Source organism: Sinocyclocheilus grahami, unplaced genomic scaffold (genome assembly GCF_001515645.1).
Source record: "Sinocyclocheilus grahami isolate Dianchi unplaced genomic scaffold, SAMN03320097.WGS_v1.1 scaffold83.1, whole genome shotgun sequence".
Classification (NCBI taxonomy): domain Eukaryota; kingdom Metazoa; phylum Chordata; class Actinopteri; order Cypriniformes; family Cyprinidae; genus Sinocyclocheilus; species Sinocyclocheilus grahami.
In genome coordinates this window covers 1,167,835-1,190,081 of record NW_015505262.1, presented here as the reverse complement: position 1 = coordinate 1,190,081, position 22,247 = coordinate 1,167,835, and the positions used below count along the sequence as shown (strand labels likewise).

Sequence of the window (22,247 nt, the reverse complement as noted above, 5' to 3'; positions counted from 1 at the left end):
TCTCTCTCTCTCTCTCTCTCTCTCTCTCTCTCTCTCTCTCTCTCTCTCTCTCTCTCTCTCTCCTCCAAAGCTCCTGATATTCTCCACTCTGAGTACAGGTTTGTTAACAGCCTCACACACATGGTGACAGGAGAGATAAGGAGCTGAGAGCTCGTGACGGAAGGTGCTGGTGAAAACATGATGTCATAATGGTGGAGTTCGGTGGGCAACGCTGGGGTTAATATCACCCTCCACTCAACAGTAATGGCATACATAGGGACCACTCAATCCATTACCAATCCAAGTGTAGGCCACATGTCCGCTCCCATGTCTGCGACTTACACTGGGATTTGATGATCCTGGCCGGTTTTTACGGAGGGTCGTCACAGTGACGGTCCTCCAGAGATGGACAAGTTTAATTACGGAGAGGAGGGAAGCTCTTTGTTCCTCCTTTTATTATATTAATTGATAAAGGGGGCCGGAAGGGGGCTCTTGGGGACAAGGATGAGGGAATGTTTTCAGAGGGGTTTAATCCCGTTAGAGGCACCGGTCTGTACCCCAGCCTCACTGGGACCCTACGTTAGCTTTTCACCTCCACCCCCCTTTTCCTTGATCTTCCTCAGGGCTGCTACTCTACATGACGGCCCATAATGAAGAGGTCTTTTTCGGGTTCAGATGGGACAAGGCCTGCAGATGCCACCCTGCTTGAGAGAACTGATCTTACCTTGTACTGCTATTATATATATATATACAGTATATATAAATGTGCATCATATACACTGTATAAAATGAGTTGAGAAAACTTAAAAATTGATGCAGATTTTTAGGTTCTCTCAACTAAAAATTGTCCTTTCACAGATCTTCGTATTTGTGACTCAAAATGTCCTGTAAACTGTATGTTTGTAAATGTAAATGTTTGTAAACCTGTAAATGTAGCATTACAGTGAAGCGCATCCAATATTGAGATTCATTGATCATTATGAGTATTTCATTGTTTATTACCTCAAATTTTACCTTTATAATAATGAATATTTGAGTTTCATTTTTGGTAAAAACAATATGTTGCTCCATCAGACAGTCTGAACATTCATAGAAGGTGGGCTTGAATGAACTGAAACACTGTCAATATCCTAAAAGTGCACACTTCATGTACTACTAATACACACTAAGTTGGTCTCAGCCATGATGCGTTGGCCCATTGAAGGGTTCATCTCAACCTGACCAAGTTCCTTGTCATTTTTTTAAACAAGGAGTCAAGATGTCTCAAAACTGTCAAAAGCATTTTCCATAAAGCTGAAGAGAGGGACAAGAGGGAGACAGGAAAAAAACCTTGCACGCAGACATACGCACCGACACGGACACACTTGTGCGTCCACACTCGCGAGGCTGTCAGGTAAATTAGATCTGAAAGCTGACAATTTCTGACCATATTTCCTTGATTATTTCGAACAAATGCACACCAGCCGCTCTAAGGAGATTAAAGTGACATAAAAGTCTCAAGTGGGAGGAGGGAGGGCAGAGAATCCAGGTCACCCCCATTTGTCCCCCTGCCTGACAGCAGCTATATCGCTATCCAATCCAATAAAAATCCCCCCTCCTTTTGCTTTAATTAATTTTACAGCTAGCTTGCTTAATTACTTTCAATCAAAATCCTCTTGCCATCACAAAATTAGAAATGGTTCAACTCCATTAGTCTAAATTCTTCATTTACATACACAAAGACTGTCAGCTCTTGCTAAGCAAACGGCCTCTCGCCTGATGAGATTGTTTTTTTTCTTTCCCTTCACTCTATCTCTCTCTCCCTCGCTCTCTCTGTCTGTCTGTCTTTCTCTAATCATATACATGTTCAGTGTTAAAGGAGTGGTAGGGAGGTCCAAAACTAACAGGCAAAAGTTAGTTTTGGACATCCCTACCACTCCTCTAAAACTGACTAGACGGTGGGTTGCCTGTACGACTAGTCAACTAATCAGAAGTCCTATATAATTAGATTAATTTTAGCCTCACCTGATCTTTCTAAGGGGGCATTTAAATAAGACGAGAAGAGCTGTCCATTGTGAATTATTCTTAAAAAGTAACATATCTTATTGTCATTACGGTTCAAAATTGTTAAAATCAAAATTCTATTTCAAATAAATGTTGTTCTTTTGAGTACGATTTTTTTTATCAAAGAATGCAGAAGAAAAAAAAAAATCACAATTTCCCCAAAATATTAAACAGCACAAAAGTTTTCAACATTCATAATAGTAGAAATAATTGTTTTAATATATTAACATCTAAAAGTTATTTTGAATTTATTTTTCCACAATATTACTTTTTTACACTACATTATTGAAAATAATTGCAGCCATGGTGAGCATAAGAGACTTCTTTCTACTTGACATTAAAGTTATAACAGGCCTGTACAAACAAAAAGTTCAGTAAATCAGTCATTTTGCAACTTTTCACTTCTTGTTCCCTACAACCGACAAAAACTGAATATGTACAAAAATCTTTAACCAAAACATACTCTTTAAACAGGAACAAAAAATCTGCCTCAAACGGAAACAAACAGTCCTTGTATCAAACAATCACTGCAGCAAATCACACTGTAAATAAATAAATAAACAAACCACTAAAACGCTTTAAATTTAATTGTTGCAATTAAATTTTCACAAAAAAAATCAAAGTGTCAACCTGAGGTTATGGGTTCATTGCATTTTGCTTGGAATTTAATTGAGTGCACTGTTTTCACTGAAAAATCTGAAAATTTAAAAGTTAAATGTAAGGAAAGGTTGTTATGACATAATTTTTTTAATAGCCAGGTGGTAGATTAAGGCAGTGCAGGACGGTGGGCACTAATATACCCAACCTGGGTCTCCTGCCTTTTAAGACGGGGCCAAACAAGCAGCTATCAACGTGATAGTGTAGTTTCAACGTGATATTCAAAGGCCATACAATAATTTCCACTAGTGATGCGTCCTCTCCATCACACTCAGTGCCCAAGGCCTGCACATCAACAGGAATTAAGGACATGCAGACACAGTTAGTGGGCTGGCCATGGAATCTACCCCCAGCTCTGCTCAAATAACTAGGGTCCTGTAATAATGACAAAATCAAAGCATGCCCTCGCTGGTGCTATGGACATCCCCAAGCATCACCACTCAACCCTGATATCCACACACACGCACAGACACACAAAGTGCTGACTCTCGCATGGCACGTCGTTTTGTTTGCCCTCACTTTCCTTAACCACACGCATACAAAGCCGCAAACACTGACTAACTGGGATGAGCTTTGATTTGTTGTGTGCACGCTAAACATATTTTCTTTCAGCTGCTCGCCTCTCGCGCTGTCCTCACTGGTGATGATGCTGAGAGAAAGTGACTTTGGAAAAGACTTATTTGCAGGGTTTCATTTCAGAAGGATTGTGACACTTACAAAATCAGGCCAAGCAGCTGCAACTGTCTACTGTTTGGTGTCCTAATTGGGACATTAAACCCAAGCCTGGGAAATTTAAAGACAACCTGTACCCCTCTATCATGTCCTCTTTATTTTGCCCCCCAAAACGATTTAAAATCTACCAATTTTGACAAATGTCCAAATCCACATTTACTGAAATCAAAATTGACCCAATTTAATTAATAATATCTTGCTTAACAATAAACTGGTCTGGTTTCTGGTCTGATTCATCTGTGCATTCAAATGTTATTAAAAAAGCTTAATTAATTATTAAAATATATATATTTTTTAAACACCATCCCTCCAAAGTCCTAAAAATAACCACTTTGCACAGTCAATTCCAGATGGATAAAATCAGCAATTTTTTCCTCATTAATGATCTTGTTTTGTTCATAAATATGCTACATTGCAAAAGTAAAATGGAAACTTTTTAAACTTTCATTTGCAATATCAGGAGACAGTGATGGAGGAAGACCCTGAAAGAGGGGGGCACTGGGTCTCTGTTGGCTGGCTGGTGTTGAGCAGCAGTTCTGCATCCTTCAGAACGCCAGCAGTGCTTCTCTACCAGCCCTGCTCACTTGGGCTTGCCTAATTCTGTCACTTCGCTCCACTCCGCCCACGCTGAGCCTCTTAAACAGCTCCGCTGCACCTCCACTGCTTCTGCTCTCCTGCGCTCCTCTTTAACGAGGGGTTGCTCGTACCTTCGGAACAGCAAGTGGGAGCAGTGCCCTGATCATAGACCACCAGTCCACTTTAGCGGAGCTAAATAATCTGTCTGCCTGTCACTGGCTTTCCTCTCCGCTCATGTAAATCTACACCATGCTGCAGGACAGATATTTTGTGTGTTTTTTTTAAAGACAAATATTATTTATAGAGAGCATTAAAGAGTATTATATATATAGATACAGAATTTACATCTAAATGTAAATCAAATATAAAATTTTAATATGATATAAATATAAAATTATTTTTAAGAACTGAAAAAATGTAAATGTGTACCTTCAATGCTCAATGCAAAGTCGCTTTGAATAAAACCACCAAAATGCATAAATACATAATTATAATACATAAAAAATAAAAGTTAAAAATAAAAATAAAGACCTTTTGATCTCTCAAATAAAAATCGGGTGCTGAAAAACAAAACAGTTATGGCAGTGGAACAAATTTCTATTGTATTATTGTAAGATTGTGGAACATAGCGTGTTCAGAAAAATTGTTATTCCAAAGAAAGATTATAAAATATGATTACATTCAAATCATGCAGTGACACCACACGCTGCAAAATAACAGCACAAAGGCACATTCATTACATGCACAAAACAGCATAAAGACAGAAACATAAACAGTGAATTGGAGAACTGTCCCCTCATTGTTCATCTGACTGCACATACATAGAAAAACAGTGTTTTCCTTTTATCCAATTATTTAATGAGAAAGGGAATTTGCCCCAATTCCCTCTTTTTACAATGTATGACATGCTATACTACACACAAAAAAAAAAAAAAAAAAGTTTAAACCCCAGACTTTCCATTTAAATTGCCCAGACACTCATTGTTCAGGAGAGTTTCGGATGATTTTAGCCGTGATTTAATGTAGCTTGTTAAAGAGTGATGATGTCAGCACAATAGAGGAGCCTCTAAATCCACCACATTCACCCAAAATGCCTCGATGAGATAATCAAGGGTGACGTCTGCGAAAACACTTATTATATTCGCCCATCGCCTGGCTGAAGCTGCTAAAACTCATCAGTGTTATTCCCTATTTCTCTCTGGGAACGAGGAGGGGGGAAAAAGATGATCTGAACTTTGAGGGAAAACTAGTTTGTTTTTCTTTTTTCTTTTTTTTTAAAGGGACAGGGCTTGTCTATGAAGAAAAAGGCTGCTTTTTTGCTTACTAAACGCATTTGTCTGATTTTCTGTGAGCAATCACACAACTCTAACATATTTTCCTTTTATAAACAGCTTGTTTTTCTGAATGTTAATGCAGGAATGGCGAATCTTAGGCACTTGTCCCTGTTCTTGTGCACATGGGCTTTACCAAAGTCCCATAAAAAGCTTGGAGCCGACAACTCAGCACTAGAGATAAGAAAAGGATCAACCTGAGCCTTTCTCATTGCTTAATTTATTTTAAATCCCAGCTCTATTTACCCAGCGCAGGCCAGCAGTCATTGTCCATCTAAACCTACAGAAAGTAATTGGTGCTTCAATGTGGCACCTCTATGAAACTAGTCAGGTATTTATATGGATACGTCGATAATCTCACTACTTTCAGGGGCTACGGCCTGAGTTGTGAGTCTGCTGGGTCGAGGGCAGCGGCTCCCTGTAGTGTAAGTTAATAATGAGCAGTATGTGATGTGGAGGTGAGGTCCTAATCCTCCGGCTCGTCCCCACAAGGGCAGGCCTCCATCCGGCCCCTCTTTATCATCGGCAAAAGCCGCACAGTCGAGGGAGGGGAACTCACGTCAGACAGGATATCTTCTCCGATGCGCTAGCACTTTAACCCGGCCTGTTATTAAAACTCTAATCTGTTAAACATGTCAATGTTAGCACTTTTAGCGTGATTAATAAAGTGAGACTCCAGAGTGCTGCGCAGGTCTTTCTGTTGCCTTGGGTTGTTTCGTTTCATGCGTTTATTTTTTTGTTTGATTTAATTTTTTTTTTTCTCATAAACCGTTTGAATTATCTACTCACACATACATAAATTCTCCAAACATTTTATTTTGGTATGCGCCTCACGTCAATCAGCTTTTGAATCTGAAACTGAAAATTTATTACCCTGAAAGATAAATATTCAATGCTAACTGAGACATATATCTTCATGGAGCAAACTCGAAAAAAGGTTTCCAAGATGCTAGTATCAAATTTGCTTTATAGAATCTGAAACAGTGTATGTGCTTGCAGAGAAAATAGGGTGATGCACAGCAACGGTACTGAGGCAGAGGGGGAGACTTAAAGGATGTGATTTATCTGAGCTTGATTGCGTGTTAATCGAGGTTACGTGTATTAAGTGGAATCTAATTGGAACAGACACTGGCAGCCTGACAGATCGACATGATGCAGATGGATTGAGAGAGAGAGAGAGAGAGAGAGTGTGTGAGTGAGTGAGTGAGAGAAAAAGAGAGTGAAAGCAAAAGAGGGACAACGGTGAGGCAAATATGAAGCTACTAAGAGGTGCTTTCCCGAAAAGAAACATGTGAATTTGTACTTAACCTACTGCAGTTACACTTAAAGAGTCAAAAACTTCAATAATGTAAACGCAAAAAGAAATTAGAACATACTTTAATGCAATTATTGTAAATGAATAATCTGTGCATGTTATTCAAAAGAAATCAAGTCAAAATGTAACTTGCAAACAACTTCCTTGCATGATGACATCACTAAGGCCACTAAGGATATACTACACCCACTTTCCATCATCCAATCACTTCTCGACAGACAAAATCAAAATAAAAAACTCTCATAGAATGTCTTGTTTACATTTAAAAATGTATCACATTACAGAAGTCAAATGGCTATTTACATTGATGTTTAAGGGGATAGTTTACCCAAAATTAAAAAAAGGTGTCCAGTGTTGTTTGAAATTCATTATATGAGCAAAAACGTTTTTCAAAAAAATATTTTTTTTTTTTGTTCCACAGAAGTAAGTAAGTCATGCATGTTTGAAATTACATGAATGATAATGATGTCCATACCACCAAGAATTAGAAATATCACTGTAATTTGTTTTATGAGAGCCAGGCAAGTTCTCTGGCCCTTCTAGAAGACACAACTGCACCACTTCGTTCTGGCATGAGCACCCCACAGCCTCAGTTGCCACAAACATTCTCTTATGCTTTATTGGAAACAAGGGGGAAAAAATATCCTCCCCTTTAAAAAAAAAAAAGAAAAAAAAGGCCCAGCTGCTCCAGTTCATCTCACCACTGGGAGTCAACTGCCCATGTGCACTCAGCTCACCAGCTTTTTCTATCCCAGAAGACAACTGTTTTGAAGGCCCTTGCTTTAAATCCGTAGCATTCACCCTATGACTATGACTGAGTGCCCTTTGCAACATTAGTCAGAAAAAAGGCACAAGAGCCACACCTGTTGTGCCAAACAACTGCTCTCTGAAAGGCTACACAAACACGTAACAAATTATACCAACAGAAAAGGAGGGGGTGAAAAATATCTGTAGCTGCTTGCCAAATGCTGAATGGGAGGAGGTGACTTTAAGGTTTCTCTCTCAAATGAGCGTGTGGACACAAGCCTGTTAACAGACATCGATTCCATCGGGTCTTGGACACAGAAATGTCATTTGTAGTCATCTTTTATCACAACTGTGTTCAATAACAGGCCTGCGTTATTAACAGCAGCACATAACCGTCGTGGATGACTGTGTCCATTCTCCTCCCTTCATTTTGCATTCGTTCTTGCATGATAATTACACGACTGATGTGAATGATATCATTTTGTGCTGTAATCTCAGATTATTTCACGTTCAGTCAACCCAAAATCTAAAAAAAACAAAAAAGATTTTTTATTTGCAAATTGTAAAACATTATTGGAGTACGTTTTAGACAAAAATCCTACTTCAGTCTTTCTACTCTCAAAATTTCACACTTAATTCATTGTGTTACTTGTAATTTCTTTGTAAAAATGTACTAGCAATTTCTGAGTGATTTGATCAAAAATAAGTTATTTAATGAAACCATTTTACATTTTATCCAAATTTACTTCAAGATGTTTTTTACATTTGATCATTTCTTGCCTTACCTGGGAAATGAACCCATGATGTTGCAAGCTTTACCGGACCAAAAAAAAAACAATGTATCAGAAAGATGTATGGCATTGTTTTGTGAAGACTGGAGAGAATAAACCCTCACCTGTCAACACAAAACACTCAAATCGCTCTCGACACAGTCCCGTCACAGTGGCGCAACAAGGGACTGAGCTACTCCTCTCCTCCTTTGATTTGATGCATGCTGACTGTTACACTAATGGCATTAATAAGGACAAAATTACTATTTTGAAACACTGACTTTTCATCTTCCTAATCTATCTGGCCATGTCCCTGCCCCCAGCCCTCCATTACGGGACCTGCGGACGGGTAGCCTTCCCATTGCTCGGTATGCCATGCAAATTGATTGCAATATTTTGAGAGGCCAAGAAGACTATGATCATTGAAATCTGACACTCAGCTATTTTTAAGTGTTTGATTGAGATAGCAACTCATCCAGTTCAGCCCAGATTGGCCAGATAAGATTTCTCTTACTCGGGATATTCTTCTTACACATGGCAGAGGCTAGCACATCCATGCACTTGGCTTGCAAATTCAGGTGCTGCAGCAGAAATATGCAGAAATTTAGAACACAAATAAAGAAATATAGATAAATATGTATTGTAATCTGCAAAGGGAGGGCTGGTCATGCTCTGCTAGGCTTTGGGCTCTAACATTGAGAGAAATGACACCGTGTGATCAAGGACATGAATTGCTCATTGATTTTTAGCACCAGCTTAACTATCCATTCCAATTGATTTTAGCCCGGCCGGGTTATGCGAGTTATGACACTTTTAATGCATCTTCTGTATGGCAGCTCACTACAGACAGAGAACAAATTTCAAAGCACACAGGAGGGAGAAAAAAATTTTGATATGTAAAACAACTTGCCAAAACACGCGAGTTGTTTTCTCTCTCTCTTTAGCCCTGTCTCACCCAGTTCCTGGTTGGGAAATATGCACATCATAAAAAGTGTACTTCAGTCTCTAATTATTGGGATATGTCAGTATTTTCACCTGAGAAAACCTTTGCTGATTACAAAATAGAGGCAAAGTGATATAAGTCTGCCGAGATGTTAATTACAGCACATAGCACCTCTTTGTGAGCCAGTGAGAAAGTGCAGAACATTCTAGGTGCACAGGAACCAAATAAAACCTTTACTGCCTCAACATGCACACCACATACAGTATACATTTCAGGCTGAGAATATACAGAGCCTGCTTACCAGAAGTGAATCAAGTTTCCACCAAACATGTACAGTACAGGGAATGTGGCCAAAAATTAAAAATGCTAAATATTCTACATGAAAACAGCATTTTCTAGTGTTCTAATTTACTATGAACCCAATAAATAAAATAATCATTCTATTATTCTTAGCCAAAATTATGAAATAACTTCAATTTTGTGGATAATTCTTAATGTATCTCTTCTCTATCAGTGGTATTATATCATTTGCATCAATTATTAATTAAGCCTAGGTTTCGTGAAATAAGAGATAATGTGAGATATGTGATCCAATAGATGGGCTAAATGTCATCTGCCACAGAGAAAAACGTTAAAATAGAGGCTCGCTTTCCTGTGTGGGCTCAGCTTTCACCCTGGGGAGGGGAGATTTCTTTTACTTCTGCAAAATACCGCTTTCAAATATCACAAAGTCTATTAGGGCACACTCATTTCAGCCCTATTGGTTCAAGTACCTATTAAGTTCGAAGGAAAATTTGTTCTGTTATCAAGTAGGGTCAGATTGCAGACCGAACTGAAACCCTAAATTTCAGAACTAACATCTTCCCTTCTCTCGTCCCAACTGAGAAATCGTACCTTTTTATTTCCCATACTATGCCAGTGGTCTCATGAGACAGGTTAAATGCAGATTTCAGCGCAAATGGGACGTGGCTATTGTCTTTCCAGCACGGTGAGTGGAAGTAGCCACCAGCGCTGCGTCTATGAGAGTGTCAGATTGTGTGAGTTAGGATGAAAGACAGGCTCCCTGTTAAAGCTGCAAGAGCTTCTCTCAGCCTCATTCATGCTGTGGCCGTTGAGAGCAAACTGCACATTGATTCATTTCAACAGGATGACAGGCTGTATGTGGGGAACATGCTTTAATTGTGCTGTATATGATGTCAGTGAAAACAGAAGTTAGATAAAACGGACAAAACCTCCATTTGGAAACACCTGGGGACATCCTCAATTGGAAAAAATATTCATAAGTAAATTTCACGCATATATATATAAATAATAATGTGAACAATGTAATATAAAATGATAACTAATAATTTGATTATTTATTAATATAATTAATCATTTTAATATACATATAGTGCATACTAAGCTACAGTATTTATATCACAAGCTTTAGTAATTATAGTTACCTTCATTTAAAACAATAGAAGTCCATAGAAGTAAATGAGTGTGCAGAACAAATTCTTCAAATATTTGCAGTGCTTGAAATATCTAAGACATTATATCTTCTTTTAAAATGGTGATTTAAATATTCAAATGTTTTTAATAACAGTGTACAATAACTATGGCCTTTCGATCACTGTTCTTTCACAGCCACATACACCTTTTCTGAAAACACAAACAGTAAAAAAAAAAAAAAAAAAACATGAACACCCTCCAGCATTATTGACGATGTGATAATTCTCATTTGAAAAAGTGACTTCGCACTTGTGTGTGTGCTTTGCATGACAGCATAATTACAATATTTCACTTTTCCTGTTGATTCACTCTATTTGTGCACAGCAGTGATAGAGCCAGTACAATCCGTCTGCCAGTTACAACAGCAATGAGACACGTCATGGAAAACTTTATGATCGCATGTTCCTGTTAATCAAGGTTTGAAAAAAGCGAAGTCCTTCACTCCTATTTACCTAAACCAGCTCACTTTGTGTAGCATTATTTTATGGGTTTGTTGTTCTAGTGTGAGGTATTATAACTTTGCATTCTTTCCCAAGGTCAGCTGCTGGCGTGACACACACAATATTTGCTTATGGGGCTTTTCAGGTCAGTTCTATTATATTTACATCAAATAATTTTTGATAAGGGATGTAAAAGACCTATAAAACTGTACCATAAATGGGAGAGGTGTAGTTGAGAAAAAAGTACAAAAGATCAACAGGTTTTTTTTTTCTTTTTCTTTTTTATCTTTGACACATTGACATTTTTGTGCTGAACCTTGCCAAGCAATGCACCTAAACTAGGCCAACAAAGTGGGCACCAGCTCTTGTTTCTACCCAAAGTACCTGTCTCTTATCTCTACAGCTCTATAATCACTTAACAAAGACTCGGGCATTTGCACAAATTAAAACATCAATAATGCACGAGTGCTTTTCAGTTTCTGCCACACACACCCCAGTGCTGGGGCAGCAGTACTCTCTCAAAATGTGCCACGCTCTCGCCCCGAGAGACCTCAAATCCAGTACCAATCCACACCCCCTTGACTCGGGAGGGGGGAATTAAACGCAATAGACGATTGGGAGAGGGCTTATTTTTTAAGAATGAGGGAAAGTGGCGCTTCAGTGTAAACAGCCAACACCCTTGAGTGGCGTACTTCCATAAACAACATCACCACGGCATGGCCACCGTTTGTCATTAGCGGTCTCGCTGAGAACACAGACACAGCTTTAATTCAGGCCATGGCTTCTGCCCTATCTTTACATATCTAAATCGGCAAAGGCTAGTCTCTTATTTACAGGGATGAGAGCAACCAAACCATCATAGTGAGTTGAAATATTGCATGTTAAATATGCTTAAAAGGGGTCAAAACAAGTCCACTATGGGAGAAAAGAAAGAGAGGAAGGGTGGAGGAGAAAACTTTAAAAATTAAAGGGTCCGAAGACGGAGCCAGGAGGTGTTTCATACGAGACGGTCCGTTAGGACATGAATCTTGTCCCCTGTCTTCACGTACTATCCACATACCTCCCAGAATGTATAGTCTATACCTTAAATAGGAGATAACCATTCAAATACTGTAGGATTTGTAATACGTGTGCTTGAGCCAAATGTGCATGTTTGTGAACATTAAACATTCCTTTCTATGGGCAAAAAGATGTCAAAGACTGACTAACTCATAGAAATTCACACACACACAGGCTTTTAAGCTGACGCATTACAATTAAATTGCTTTATTTTTCCCAAGTATAATATTTTTTTCCTAAACAGATTATTTCATGTTCAGAGCTAGTTTATCATTATTCCCTAGTTTTTTCTCTCTTCCCGTTACCCTTGCAAACAATCCCCTTGTTAGCAAACTGTTAAGACAGGCGCTTGGTACACAAATTGCACTCGACCAAGTGAATTTGTTTTGCAAGGATGACCTGTTTAATCATCTCATATTCTTTTGCGGACGTTTATTCATCTGGTTTCCACGGTTACGGAGAACATTAAGGGGCTACAGTAATAAGGCTGGAGAGTCAAACAGGTAATAAAAAAATTAACGCCATTTGCAGCAGCCGAGGACGGTCTCTGAAATGAATCAGGGGAGAGGGGAGCGCACACGCAGGTGAAAAGGGGCCTACAATATTTCCAAACAATTAAGGGCCGGGTAGGTTATTTCACTCTGTAGAGAAGCTCAGATGGGCATCCAATGGACACGACACTTTCAGAACAATCAGTGCTCGGTTGTTTAAAAGTCATAATATTCTCTTATTTATCGTGATACTCTGATTATTTATCAAGACAATCAAATCCAACTGCATACCGATTATTAAAATTTCTTCCCTCCATTCTAATATAAGATTACTGTTAGTTGCAAAAAATACAGTTATAGAGACATGTTGTAAAACTATAGATTAAAAAAATCAATTATGTATTTAGATTAAATATTTTTTGTAGATTTCCTTATCACAAAGACTATGTAAAATAAATTTTTGGAAATAATTTTTGGCCCTTTTTTAAAGCCTTCCAAATCACTACAGAAGGTAATGTCTCTCTCTCTCGCCCTCGACTTTGACAAATGTTCCCCCTTTGCACCAACCAATGAGTTTGACCATAAGCCAAATATAGAAAATTCTAGCACAATAGGCAGGACAGGTGTTGGAACCCCTCTGAAAGGTTCTGGGCTCAGTAACTGAGACTAACAAAATCCAAATATGGTATTCAATGATAGTAGCATACAGGCAAAATAAACAAGCCATTAGCATACTCTATCTCTCCCCTACCTGCCTTATGGTTTCAGACAATCCACACATACCAGGGATCTACACCACAGATTGCATAATGTAAGATATAAAGAAAAAAGAAAAAAGAAAGAGGGAAAAAAAAAAAAAAAAACTCTGGGCAGACTTGAACAGGTATTTTCATTCTATGTCTGCTGGTTGTGCAAGCTGTAACATGGCATTTGTCGTGGTCTGCGCAGTGTTGGAAAATATCTAAATCATGCTGGAACACTATTTAATGAAGGCTGCCTTCAACAACCCAACATGCCATTTCATTCATTACTCAGTGTGTATGAATAGATGGACATAAAATTGCACAAATAATAGCACGCAAGCCTGGTGTCAGGTGGCTCGTTTGCCACAGTGCTTGCACGGGTTTTGACTCATTTCGTAAGTTGGTCGTTCCAAAAATATACAGTGGCTGCAAAAAGTCACTTTTTGACACTTACAATGTGTGAATGCCATTGCATTAGATAACAAAATATCAAAGCAAATGGAATCTGAAAACAAATTATGCTAGAACTTTTCTTAGAGCTAACTTCAATTTTCTGAAAACACTTTTTTAACAATTACTTTTAACCAACTGGTGTCAAGGTGATTTATTAGTATGATTTTTAGCATATATTTTTTTCAATATATAAACAATATAGAGTTTTAAAATTTGAAACTTAATATTCATTTCACTTGAAAAGAGTGATTATTCTATCAATAAAATAAAAGCCACTTTTTCAGCGATTTGATATGCATGTATGAATATTTAAAATGCACAAGATTTAATTTAATATTTTGTTGTCTAAGACAACGTCATTCAGACAATTTGAAGTAAGCATAAAATATAAATAAAATATTTTAAAATAATTATATAAAAATTTTTTTTTCCATTTTTATCAAAATAACCAACTGGTGTCAAGGTGACTTTTAGTATGAGTAGTATATATATATTTTTTCAATATATAAACAATATAGAGTTTTATCATTTGAAACGTAATATTCATTTCACTTGAAAAGAGTGATTATTCGATCAATAAAATAAAAGCCACTTTTTTAGCGCTTTGATATGTATGTATATTTAAAATGCACAAGATTTTATTTAATATTTTGTTGTCTGAGGCAATGTCATTCAGACAATTTGAAGTAAGCATTAAATATAAAAAATATTTTAAAATAATTATATTAAAATTTATTATCAAATATATTTTTATCAAAATATAAAATAAAGAAAACTAAAAATGTATAATTAAATAATAAGTAAAATAAAAATTGAAGCAAACAATTTTTTCATTAGCTCTATGCCTTGTTAGAATTCAAGTTGAAGCAATTTAAGGACGCCAAATCCACACCTGTCATCCAGACAGTTCCAATGAGCAAGAGCAGGCGGTCGGTTTCTCATACAGACTAAGGGTATGAACTAGCACAAAGGCCAAAGAGACACCTTAGCCTTCCCCCTTTGGTCTTAACAAAAGTCTGGGGCTGGGACAGAACAGCTTTGAGTCCTAAAACTCCTCTTGCAAAGGCAAAAATCCCCAAAAGTGGACACATAGAAGAGTATAAAAAATCTCTAATCTCTAGCCATGAGACCGCCAACTGCTCTGTTAACAGCCTCTTAACAGGTGTGGGTCCAAGAATCATGTAATCCTATCAACTTAGAGTTAAAAAAACAGTCAAACAGCAAACTCCCGAGCCCCCTTTTGCTCTCTCTTGTTCTCTTTCTCTGGTCGGTTTAGTATGTAGGCTGTGAGAGAACGCAACAGCTGGGCTTCAGATTTATCATGTACAGACTGTAATTATTGCTGCTGCTGCCTGCTACTGACCCAAGTGAATAGAATGTCACAGGCAAAAGTACACACAACCAGAGGAATCACGGCAAGGGAGGTTTCAAACGCAAGCACCCCTGTTTGCAGTCAATTACCAGAGAGGACAGGATATCAGCTCTGTGGCTCTCTAACGCAAACAATCTCCGAGGAAAAAAGGCAACAGGGAAGATGTTCATTTCCCTTGCTTATCATTGGGAGAATAAAAAAAAATTGAGGACTGTTTCGCAGGGGGGAAAAAATCAGCAAATAAGTGAATATTTTCATGACTGAGTAGAGGAGAAGGAACTTGCTAATTCCACATTTTAAACTTCAAGAGATTAATGCAACATGCACACGGTGATTTCACACAAGACCACCGGAAAAGCAATGCTCTAGTCTTATCGTCCACCTCACCCCATGTGACCTGTGTGTTTAGGTCCGAGATAAGGAGCTAAAGACACCCATCCATCAGCTCGGGCAAATCGGTCCCTTAACTGCAATCCAGCTGCCGTTCTCCACTCCTGCCAGACTAAAGGAACTCGTCAGAGTGGCTTAAGCCTGTAGCTGCACTCAGCCGTCAAGAGCGGGTCACGGTAGCCTCTCTAACAACCCTGCCTGAAACCTGCCTACAGGGTTGTTCACACCTTAAAGACCCTTGCCACATTTAAAAGGATTAGTCGCCACATTTTGTACCGGCTTAATCTTCCTTTCAGACAGCATAATAAGGGACCGCCGATAAGCGGAGCATGCAAATTTCATTCGAGGCCATTGGAGCTCAAGCTTTCAGACAAACAGACTAAAGTCTTCCACACTGTGCTAATTGCTTCTTCATATTCTTCTTTTCCCCTCTTATATGCCGTATCAGCTGCCGCAGATTATTTGTCTCCCCTACTTTGCATGAAATTAGAATTTCATGTGGAAGATCATAAACGTGAAATGAAGCCATTCTGCTAGGCCCTGCGTGAAGAGGAAGACCTTTCCACAACTTTTCTAACCATATGTGCCAAAACAGGAAAACTCGATGTTGTGTCTGTACCAAAGGGGGGAAAACGTATCATAAAATTCTCAATCGTGTGGCACATTCGTTGCAAAAGGTGAGGTAGATAGCGCGAGATAGCAGCACAATGCAAAGGTTTTTTTTTTTTTTTTGTGAGATGCAAAACTTAAACCACAAGCCCTGTGAAGCACCGGTACCTGGATAGTACTACACTTTTTTCTCTCTTTGTATAGTTGACTTTTGTTTTACTGAAAATGATACCACAACTCACCTGAACTCTATGTTCATAACTGGATTTGCTTACAGCCAGGGAAATTACATTCTTGGAAATTATAACATTACTCAAATAATATTCCAGCTTATTCACAAAGACATAATACTGTGATGTATTTGTTTACATTAATATGGGAAACCTTATCTAGTATTATCCTATTTAAATAAAACATTTTGTTTAATACATTTAATATATAATAATTTACATTTATTATACAGCAAAATTTTACAATTACAAAAACTGCATATTTTAAGCATGTAAATCTATGGATATTTGTGATCGATTTATCATTCCACAAGGTTTTCTAGCACAGTATCAATTAGACCATATATATAAGTGACAGAAAGGTTTTGAAGTTTTAATTAGGGTCTGGTGTCTGCATGAATGCACAGGAGGAGAGGAGAGGAGAAGAGAAGAGAAGAGAGACCTCATAAGCATCACGATCACATGCCTAGAGATTGATCTGTTCCTGTATTAGCCTCCGTTATCGTTTGCCCGACTGTGAGCTCGGGGACTGTTGGGGTATTAGGATGACAAAGTTCATTTTGATGGTGGGGGACCAGTGACTGATCAGGAAACTCAAGCTAGACTCAGTCGCCCTCTCTCTGTCATTGCTTTGCTTTTTTTATTTATAAGACAGACATATATAAAATGAAACAAGTAAATGCATCTAGTATAGCAGTTAAATCTACAGTAGATTGCACTGATTATTATAAATAACAAACTACACTATTTATATATCAACTTTGATAATTAAACTGTAATAAATCTGCATTTTGTGTAAAACAAAATTATGAATGAGCTAAATGAATTCAACATTTAAATACAGCTACATAAAAATAATTTAGTAAATGTAATTTTTTTGCCATATTTTAATATGTAAAAAAAACTCTACAAATTAACAAAATAATTTTTTTTTTTATTCAGGTGATTTTTGTTTCAAATGACTCAAAATGTACAACATGCATTTCAGATGTCCTTCTAAGAGGAGCTCACCTTTCTTCTGTCATCTGTGCGTGTCATCAATTATAGATTATAATTTAAAGAATATGCATGAGTTGATATGGCAACACTGATCACCCCTTCACTAAAGAGCGCTCTTGCCTCTCCCAGCGGTCGGGTGTGCCGAGGGTCCCTCAGGAAAAATAAGCATAAAAGGGGTTAAATGGGATGCCTAGCATCCTCTCCCCCTTTAATGTCCCCCCTTCCAAATGTACTTCAAAACTCTGTTAATCTGCGACACACAACATTCCCATTAGCATAGCCCAGCCCCCTCATAAAAATTCCAGCTAGTTTAATTAAAAAATGTAAATTTACTGTCATCCAAAGAGCTGCAGAATTAGGACAGCAACAGCCTTTTTTATTGCTTAAGACATCAAATTGATTCGGTTGTTGCTAAATTGTGATAAAGGTTATTGAGGGCTGCAGACCTTGGGTTGTTTTTTCCTCCTCATTTGATCCTATTTTGCAGACGACTGGTAAAGGTGCTCAGAGTGGACAGAGGCTAAAACTGCTTTCGCTCGACATGAAGAAAAAAAACCTGCTGGAGTAATAAAATAACTCCAGTCATCTGAACAGAGGGCATGCAGCAAAATGACAACGATTCGAAAAAATCTAGGGTGTGCCTCATTTAGAATAAAACAGAAAGCAAACTGTTATCCTGTTTAAAAACAAACAAACACAAAAACAAAAAGTTTCTGATAAATATGACGTAATTAATCTGAAGCCACTTCTTAAAGTTCAAGAGATGCTCTTTAAAAGAAGCCACAATAACATTTATTTTCACTTAGTGTAATTTCATCTTTCACTATTTATCTTTTAGAACAAACAGTGTTCATTAGTGTCAAGAAAAAAAATCTTTCTTGCCTGAGGGCAAAAAGACGAAGATATCATATCAATAACTTGCTAAAATTATTGATTGAATTTCTCAGTTATGACAAAATCTACTTTTGGCACTGGAAAAATTCACTAATGTATGTGTGTATTTATTTTCCAAGCTAAAAAAACGAATCGTGTTTGTGTGTGTGTGTGTGTGTGTGTAGAACAACCAATCCTATTTCAAAACTTTAAAAAGTGACATTTTGGAACAAGTAAAATGTAGCTATTTTTTTTCATTTAATATAAAATGTCTATTTTTAAATATTAAATAAACATATAGCAGTTACACACCACAATATATAATCAAATAAGTGTCAAAGTGACGTCTAAAACGCTACCAAAACAGCATCGAGTAAAACACATCGAAAGCCAAGCAAACAAGTGTGTGAATAAACACTACAATTCTGGCCTAAATTAAAACTATTAATAAAACAAATAAGTTGAATTTTCCAGGAACTCTATTTAAGACTAAACTGAAATAGAAATCCAACAAACTCAAACCACACAATCTAAACGTACTATGCTAAAACAGCAATATTTATTTCAGGAACATTTGGCAATTTCTGATTTTATAATAGTATCTAAAGCTCCAAAAGCCAGATTATTTGGTAATGAAATTAGGAAATAGGATGGGACAGTATGACTGATATCAATTTCATAATATCCTTAAACGGAGGAACAAGGAAAACGGAGAGGGATATCATCTGTTCTGTGTGCCCTTACATGTGTCACAACAATGTTACTACAGCATTTTGTTTACTCAGTCCCCTTGGCAACAAACCCCTAGGCCACACCAGTCACTTCACTAATATTTTTACATGCCTATGTATGTTTATGCCACATCGGTGCCTCCGTAAAGTTATATCAATATCACAAAAATAATAACAAAAAAAAAAATCCCCTGACCTCAGACAAACATGACTGCTTTAATAAACACAGATATATGAGATTCAAACATCGCCGAACGCCTGTAGGTAAGAGAAATACACAATGTCAAAATAACAAATAAACTCAACTACTTCCAGGTTTAAAATGAAAGTAGTCTACTTAAATTCTTCCCCTCCTGAGAGGCATGAGTAAAGTAAGAAAAGAAAACAGGGGACTCAGCGACAGAGTGATCGCATTAAACACTGCCATCTTCTCACAGCTTGTCACACAGTTATAAATAAAGGTACAGTAAACTCACAGCGACGATACGTGACACTTAAAACAAGAGCAACTTCCCTTTTCAATACATATTTTATATTAAAACACTCACCTATGGACACTCCCATTCACACACACAGAAAGGTTAGAGAGGAGGGTCACTTACCATATTCAGGGTAGTCGAAGTTAAATCCTGTCAAGCATGTAACTTTCATAATATTACTGAACTCTGTTTGAAAATCATCAGATGTAAGCTGGTCTGTGAGAAAAGGAAAACTAAAAGAAGTTGACAATAAGCGTCTTTTCTGCTCTCAATCATGTACTAAACTCCTTGACATGTAATCTGTCAATAGTTTGTAGCAGAGATAATGCCGGCTGCCACGAGTGAGGTTGATTGGCAGCTTGGCTTGGCCCCTCCCTCCTGTGGTTTGACGGGGGGTAGGTGAGAGAATACAGAGCCGGCCCCTTCCTCGACTGCTCCTCCTGCCTCTCTCTCTCTCTCTCTCTCTCTCTCTCTCGGTCTACGGTTCTGCTCCTGTACACGAGCACACACACACCAAGCAGTTGGCGATGTCTGAATAGGCAGATAGGAAATTACAGCAGTGGAGGAACCTGAGTACACTTTTTTCCTCCCCTTAGTGGGCTGGCCTTCCCATCTTTGGGCTCTTCTAGCCTTTCAAGTCTCTCGGGGAGGAGCCTTTTACGATTCCATGAAAATGAGGAGGGAGGGAAAACTCAAAGGCTCAGAGAAAATATCAAGCACATTAGATACATCAGTCGGACATTTTTGCATGCGATTCTGATGATAACAGCATGCCTGTTTTAAAATGAACAAAGTGTTCTGGTTTTTGTTTATCTCGTGTTGTGGGAAAGACCCTCTCTGGCCTACTGTGCATTTGACTATCGCAGTTCATTTTATGAGTGTTATTTACTGAAAACAGGAAGTTTGCGGAATAGTGCAAAAAAAAGCATACCAGCAAATTCTCGTGTAAAACTAGAGTGGTTATATAAAAGAAAAAAAGGATAGTATCAGTTACATTTTATTGCATATTTTAAAGTTTCCTCATAAAAAAAAAAAACTTAAGTATTTAAGAGTGCTCACATGGTGAAGTAACCTTATCCTCGGAACAGTTGGTTGTATATTACGAGGAAGGGGAAAAAAACCATACATGTCCCATCCCCCGTTCCCTTCTTCTCCCTCCCTTTTTCCCTCCTTCTCTTCTTCATTCATCTTTGCCTGCTCTCTGTGTGCTTGTCCCTCTGATAAGGTATCAGTTTTCATTTCAATTTCAGGTGAAATGATAAACGGCAGCCGTTACCAGGTGACAATGAATACTTTATAAGACAAAGCCCTTATTTGCCTGGCAGTTTCTTCCGCTGTGGCATGCAAAAGCGCACCCGGACAGCATATTTTCAGCATATTTCTATCTAAACACAGTCGACTTTGGAAATATGTTCATTTCCAACTTGAATCACAAATAATATGAGTAAACAACAGGCAGGAAGTGCCAAGTTTTGGCCAAAACAAAATGAGCTTAATTTCTTGAAAGCACTGAGAAATAAGCCCAATAAAAAGGGGAAATGCATATTCTGGGTACTGTCTCATAACTGTGAGAAATGAGTCAATCTCAAGTTCCTGTTTGCAAACTGTTACATCTCATTTGTGAGCATAAAACAGGTTTTGGTTGATTTAGTGATTATGCGGATGACTCATAAAGCAACAATGGCAAAATGTTCCCACCTTAAACTCAATAATCCAGAAGGGAAGAGCCAGCGCAGTCAGTCATCAGACCCTAAACATGCAAAATATCAGCAGACGCACCACACCTATCGATCTCTGCCAACATCATAAAAGTTTTGCAACAAAACAACATAATGCCATCTTTATGCACGGGACATTTTTGAATTAGTACAGCAACACGTGTCGAGCACATTCAAAGCGCTGACTGACACCGTAACAAGACGCGCAACGAGCGTGCACCGATCCAGCGGAACGCTTTGTACGGTAGGGAACGGCCAGTGTTCGCAGATCATTTTTCTTTTAGCTGCCATTTCTGTTTCTCGGAGAGGAGCTGAATGGTGTTTGATGTGGCCCATTATGATGGTATGCTCAGGGCATGGGGGCGAGCGGGGAGGGGGGACTGTGACATGGCAGGGCTACATCCGTCAAAGGGATGCAGGGGCCAGACGTTTAGCTGCCCCTGACCGTGCACTCCAGGAGGGGCTGGTCTGATGGTCGCCCGCTCCAAGCGCCTCGCTCCGCCGGGACAAAAGCCAGCGCCCAGTTGAAAGATGTGAATTGAGGGGCTTTTGTGCCTAGGGCCTGGGGCCATGCGGAGTGAGAAAACTGACCTTTGCTTGGAGTTAGATTGTGTTTGAACCCTCTCGCTGTCTCAGCCAGTGGGACGGCACAGACTGAGTGGACGAGAAAAAGAAAACGAAATAAAAAAGACAGAAAAGGGAGCATCATCACCATCACCATCATCATCATCTCCTTGGCCTGAAAAAGAAGCTTTCCCACAGAGGTTTAAAATTGATTTTTTTTCCCGCTCAAATCTCAATTGTGAAATTGACAGGAAATTGAATATGACAAATCTGGAGTCTAGTGCAGTGGCTTGAAAAGAAGGCCTGAGAAAGCATATGCCCTTGTATTGTTCTAGCGAAGCCTGTGATGTTGGATATTATTCCCCCTCATGTCTATTTGGATAGCATTATATATTAATTTTTCCCAGGGTAAGCGTATTGCATACCAAAATGTGGGCATATCTCCAAAAGGAGCGGTCAGAAGTTACTTATCATAAACCATTTGGTCGACTTGTGGCGGTGATCTTTAT

General features: G+C 38.3%; 1 protein-coding gene across 4 annotated transcripts in view; it reads right to left on the bottom strand.

Annotated features, from left to right (window-relative positions):
- The window catches only part of LOC107586525 (zinc finger protein castor homolog 1-like), an 82,400-nt gene extending 62,516 nt beyond the window's left edge, over positions 1 to 19,884 (bottom strand). For 3 of the 4 annotated variants that reach the window (XM_016273932.1, XM_016273934.1, XM_016273935.1), the window contains exon 1: positions 19,580 to 19,884. In XM_016273932.1, coding sequence (XP_016129418.1) covers positions 19,580 to 19,628 — 49 coding nt within the window. In that variant the 5' untranslated portion in view covers positions 19,629 to 19,884. The remainder of the gene's footprint in view (positions 1 to 19,579) is intronic. The other variant, XM_016273933.1, reaches the window with a different exon arrangement.
- Positions 19,885 to 22,247: the final 2,363 nt, after the last annotated feature.